Genomic DNA, 6,000 nt, shown 5'->3' on the forward strand with positions numbered 1-6,000 from the left:
TCTTTGCATAATGAGCGCTCTTATTTTAAGTACATTTATAAATACTGGTATTGCATTTTGTTGTTGATATTTCCCAGCTGGCAGAACAGAGAAGCCACACTTTAAAGCACTTTTACAGTATTCCACTGGTTGCTCATTCAGAAAGAGCCAGCGACCTTCATCACTCCTCTCAGTCCAGAAACTGAACTGGAGGAAGAGAAATGGTCAGCTGAGCCACTCCCTGTCCATTGTAAATCAAAGCATTATTAATTATGCAGTAGGCCTCGATGTATTCTTACCACACAAGTCCTTTTTTGGTAGCTCACTTACTATGTGAGGTTGCTGAAGGTGCTTGGCCTTGCTGATAAGTTTGAAATATAATTTAAACAAAATAATATAGCAATACAACAATTAGCTTAGCATCTGCTCACTTGCCCTTGAGCCATGATGCTCACACAAACTCCCTGGTGTTCGTTACACATCGACAGCTCACCAGCATTTGTTTACATTTAAAGGTCAAAGAGCAACTGATACCACACACTGATCGGTTATTTCAAACTCTCGCTCTGATTGACTATAGGAATATGTTTGGATTTTTCCCCACTTCCCACAGAAAGATGCAGACATGCTGAGTGTCTGTTTGCTTTACAGGATGAGACTGACAGATGCAAAACTCAACAACCATCATGTTGTGCTGACCACCACCTGTAGCTTTTGGAATGTGTCCGGTTTGCTCGGCCCAGTGTTGCCCCATATCTCAGCCTATTGAGCGTGCTGAACTGGCATCAGAAGAAGTCGGTAGAGAACTCTTTGATTGTTGTGAATCACTAATTCACACATTTAGTCCAGATATCTTTACCTCAGCATTTTTCTTTTTTCGTCCATGAGCAAAACACCACAAGTCGACAAGGCCCAAAGCAAAGCCAAACTTTTGCATTGCCAGTTGTGTCTTTATTATCAAATAATAAAGTCTTACATTCCAGGGATTTGACAAAATTGCTTAATCAGTCATTGTGGCATGAAAATGGTTGGGTAGTGTGTTCTGGTTGTTTCTCTTCAATGTTACAGGTGCATATTGTTTGTTCATTTAGGTAGCCAGCTGGCTGCTGGTGGTTGCTTATGTGGTGTGTTCAAGTGCAACTTTTAACAGACAACGTTTATCTTTGACACAATGTTCATTTACAGTATTTAATCTGCCACCTAGTAGGGCTGCATGATTAATCTAAATACCACCATATGCACAATCTTAATTCAGGTCTATATGCAATTGAATTGTGTTCAGAGGCAAAGATGCCTGGAGGAGATTTTTGGATTTGTGAATTGAACTGATAGATTGAGTAACGGTGTTAGATGCTATGACCGTCAGATATCCACCAGAGTACACAGTAAAGTTGTATTGGATATATTTGTCTGTGTGTTTATTAATAGTTTTAATTGGTGACAAACTGCTTTTAGAATATCAAAGATGTATCAGCAGCGTATACTCTATGTTGGCTGATGAGTAACAGGAGATGTCAGTACAGAAATGTCAAAGGTATGTTCGAGGTCATCTAGAAACAATGTTTATTTTTACACTGTAAAACATCCTGCTCAGTACATATCTATTTTACATATCACATTTCAGCTCTATGACAATGAGCAGCCTAATCAGACTTGTTTATGTCATGTGTTGATATAAAAATGAATGAATATGATAATGTTGTGAACTAACAGATATTGATATTGTATAAGCCCCAAAAATCCAACACCAGCTGGACTCGAGCTTGAAAGATTCTTTCCTACAGTTCTGGAGGCCCCACTTAGATTTTGTGACATTTTCCCATAAATTGCAAATTCCTGTATGTGTTTGAAATGTTTGGTGTGTTTTTGGAACTTGGTAAGTAAAGACTTGGATATGTGTTGTAGATAGTACAGTATGTATGGCAAATATATAAAATAATAATGAGTGACGCGTGATGGCCATGTAGTTTCTGATCAGTTGTGGGGAAAAACTGAACAGCAGTAGCCATGTTGTGCCAACCATGGAGGCAGAGTAATGGATTAGAATGTCGGGGTTTCCTTCTCTAATCATATCTCTCTCTCTCTCTCTCTCTCTCTCTCTCTCTCTCTCTCTCTCTCTCTCTCTCTCTCTCTCTCTCTCTCTCTCTCTCTCTCTCTCTCTCTCTCTCTCTCTCTCTCTCTCAGGTGTAAGCAGCTCAGGATGTCCGCCCACCTCCTCCTCCTCCTCCTCCTCCTCCTCCTCCTCCTCCTCCACTGCCCAGGGCTTCTCCCTCGCTGAGCCAGCCATGACCAGCCAGCACACACATACACACCCCTCCTTCAGCTCCATCCACTCCATGGCCGAGCAGCAGCAGGTAACACACATACACTCGGTGTGGACTGATATATAGTTACCTGTTTCACCTGTTGATTGTCATAGCAGCACTGCAACACCAAAGGGATGTTTAAATTTGTTCATTGTTTGATATAGATTAAAACAATGATGTTCCTCTTGCCAAGCTACTGAAAATGAGACTACTGGCATGAGATGCTTAATGAAAAAAGTAATATGTTCATTGATTTAATGCAGAAGGTTTACAGAGACGATCGCTTTGCCATACTGCTTCAATATGCCTGAACCTTTTTACAACGGGTAACAACAGTCTAAGTAAACAATCAAAGAAACCTCTAGGGGATAACTCAAGCAACAAAGCTGACCAATTACATTTTTAAGTTCCTGCATGAAATCTGTCGCCACTGTATCATTTACACGTAGCTCTATAATCCATTGACAGTGTGCATATCTGAAGCTTTACTCGCTGGAAAGGTACATGCATAAATACCACCCTAACAGTTTATTCTTATCCTGTCCCTTTAGACAGTTTACTATATATCTAAACACTTTCTTTGGAGTTGGTTTATTGACATGATTATTTTTAGACTGGCTCTATGGGTTTGTTAAATCTTTTAGTTTGAGATGTTCCATCCAAATGAGTTTTTTGCCTCACAGTACCTCACAGAGGTGACTCAGTATGTATCCATCAGAGCTAATCTGATCAATGCCTACTTCAGTATGGAAATGCTCTACCCACATCTTACATCTTTACTAGAGAACAAGAAAAATAAAGAAATAAAGTTTCAGCAGTAAGTTCAGGCAAGTTGAAAAGTCGAATCATCGTAAACTCTGAATGTGGCGCAGAGCAGTGCATCACCGCTGCCGCTGACCTTGGTGGCACGGCTGCTGTCGTGTTTACATTACGAACATGTAGGCGGCAACGCTCGCTGTGTGAAAGCACCTTTACACACATACATACATACACACACACACACACACACACACACACACACACACACACACACACACACACACACACACATTTCTTCCCCTTGTGCACCTGTGTGTTTGGACTTTTAAAATGCTGATTATCGCTCTCGCAGCACTTCAACATGCAGAGAAATGTAAGGACCTGGTGGTTGCTCAGCTATGATTGGAAATGTCTGTTGGGAAGAGAGGTTTAGTGAACAATCACCTTATTCTTACTCATTGACTCCAACACGGTTGCCTCTTGCTCTTGTGTTTGTGATGCACTGCACACTATGTATGGCCAGGACTTGAAGGACTTGAAGAGGAGCCAGCACCTCTAAAATCTAAACCCACAGCATGCTCTCAGAGGAACATGTGTTGTAGGTGAGGGAGATGCTTGCAGGATTTGGGCAGTTACCATAGACGATAGCTGCATGTGCGCTGCATGGTGTTTTTCTGCAGGTTACCTCACTTTGCTGCTCCTTCACTCTCTGAGGGTTCAGGCAACCAGATGTGACATGACAGTGACACTTTGTCATGTGAGCAACGATTATGAGTCCTTGTGTCCACTCTGTGAAGTTGGCCATCAACAGCTGAAGACACAAGTTGGCATCCTCACGTGGCCCAGGACAGACTGGACATCTGAGTTCTTTGCTTTTGTCCACAAATTCTCCTCCAGGTTCTGAAGTGTAACTCTGTAAAGTAAATGTCAGGTCAAATGTCTCTGTTACACGTTGTTGCTTCAAATAGCCAAATTACATAATAAAGTACTCTTAGCCATTACCAAAACTCTTTCTTTCTTTATAGGTGTATTGGAAAAAAGTTCATCCTTCCTAATGTTACTATTGAACTCAGTCAAAATTGGTTCTTGACGTGTAAAAGGGAAAAGGAAGGAAAATGCTGCCTTAACAAGGAAACAATGTTTAAGTTACACCAATGTTGTGTACCATATCTTTTTTTTGTTGCCTGAAAGTACATAGGATGTCATTGATTATTAATTTGATAATCAGCCCATGTTATATGTATGATGTAGTATCTGATCTTAAAGTGGAGGGGGCGTTAGTCAGTAATGTCCTGATACACAAAATGTCAATGTATTTATTGTCCCAACCCAGTTTAAAACAGTTCCACTTTGAGACATGTATATGTGCTGCTGTTCTCTGTAGGTGCTGTCTGATATGACCATACTCCAGCGGAGGATCCCCCCTAGTTTCAGAGACCCTGCCAGCGCCCCACTGAGGAAACTCTCTGTTGACCTCATCAAAACTTACAAGCACATCAATGAGGTATGACACATGACACTATACCACGCACGCACACGCACACACACACACACACACACACATTTGTGTATATGTTTGTCTTTTCTGGTTTTATTCACTTCTTCGGGTTTTCAATGTATTTGCCTTTTTTCTTGAGATCGAAATATGCAGGTCACCTGCCACCATGGCAGATGGGTTTTCCCTATGTTAAGAAATAAATAAATAAATGTAAAAGCAATTCCTAAGTTAACTAAAAGGGCACTCGGAGAGCGCAGACCTCCACAAAGGCCTTGCCCTATTGTGCAATGTTAACGAAAGTGAAAGATACTGCGTGTATCTGCCCTGTGATATGGATCAGTTAAAAAATGTAATGTGTTCTTCCTTGGCTCATGCTACACGCCTCTATCATATTCATGAAAACTTATTTTTCCGTAATTATGCTGACAGACAAACCAACAAACACACCAAACCGAAAACGTTAACCATGGTGGGGGTAAACAGGGATTAAGGTTACATGATGTATTCCATACTTCTACTGTCTGGTACCACTGACTCAGTGTTTACAGTTCTAAAGAGTTCTACATAGATCTCAAAAGTTAAGTGACAAAAGTGGCAGTGAGAGAAAAAACGATGTAATTTCCGACCCTGCTTTAGGGTTTACTGTCTGGGATGGTGGAACCAGAGGTGTTTAGAAGCTGCATAAAGTAAATCCTGCTCAGTATCAGCATGTGTGTTCTTGCAGGTTTGGCTAAGCACTGTCAACTGAACTCAAGTATACTTAAAAACAAGTATATTTCAAATGAAGTCAAACTAAAACTGCTGTTAAACTGCTTTCCAACACAAATGTGTGTTTCCACCCCTCGGCTGATGTAATAGGCGTAGGCTCCTAGCACCTAATACTCTGATGAGAAGAATAATGATAGTTAGTGGTATTCAGGTGGTTTGATGTTCTTTAGATGGACCATGAAGCAGATATTGACACCTAAGCTGTTTTTTAATCTCCAGGTGTACTATACTAAGAAGAAGCGACGGGCCCAGCAGGTCCCTCCAGAGGACAGCAGCACCAAGAAGGAGAGAAAAGTCTACAACGACGGCTATGACGACGACAACTACGACTACATTGTCAAAAATGGAGAAAAGTGGCTGGACCGCTATGAGATAGACTCGCTCATCGGGAAGGGCTCCTTCGGACAGGTGAGGTGGACAAAGGAAGGAAACTTCATCAAAGACGATCAAACAAGAACCAACCCTTAGATTTTGTCTTCAAACGTAAAAATGTCGGAATTGAGCAACACTTCTATACCGGCTGATATTCACCTTGTTGACTGCCATCGGCAAATAAGATGACAGTGGCAGTGGCTGATGTTTATCTGTTGTCGCATCAGTTTTGCGCCATAAATGCTGTTGTAGTTATTTGCAGTCAGACTCGGACAAAGCTGGCACGCCGAGCGAGCTGCTGATTGGAAGAAGAAGCCA

The 6,000-nt window shown here is 41.4% G+C and overlaps 1 protein-coding gene across 1 annotated transcript in view; it reads left to right on the top strand.

The window, feature by feature from the left end:
* Window positions 1-6,000, top strand: part of dyrk1b (dual-specificity tyrosine-(Y)-phosphorylation regulated kinase 1B) — a 33,849-nt gene that overhangs the window by 16,180 nt on the left and 11,669 nt on the right. Inside the window, exons 2-4 of the mRNA XM_029427201.1 lie at window positions 2,164-2,333; window positions 4,429-4,548; window positions 5,530-5,718. Coding sequence (XP_029283061.1) covers window positions 2,164-2,333; window positions 4,429-4,548; window positions 5,530-5,718 — 479 coding nt within the window. The remainder of the gene's footprint in view (window positions 1-2,163; window positions 2,334-4,428; window positions 4,549-5,529; window positions 5,719-6,000) is intronic.

The sequence above is a fragment of the Cottoperca gobio genome, unplaced genomic scaffold (assembly GCF_900634415.1).
Source record: "Cottoperca gobio unplaced genomic scaffold, fCotGob3.1 fCotGob3_29arrow_ctg1, whole genome shotgun sequence".
NCBI classification, from domain to species: Eukaryota; Metazoa; Chordata; class Actinopteri; order Perciformes; family Bovichtidae; genus Cottoperca; species Cottoperca gobio.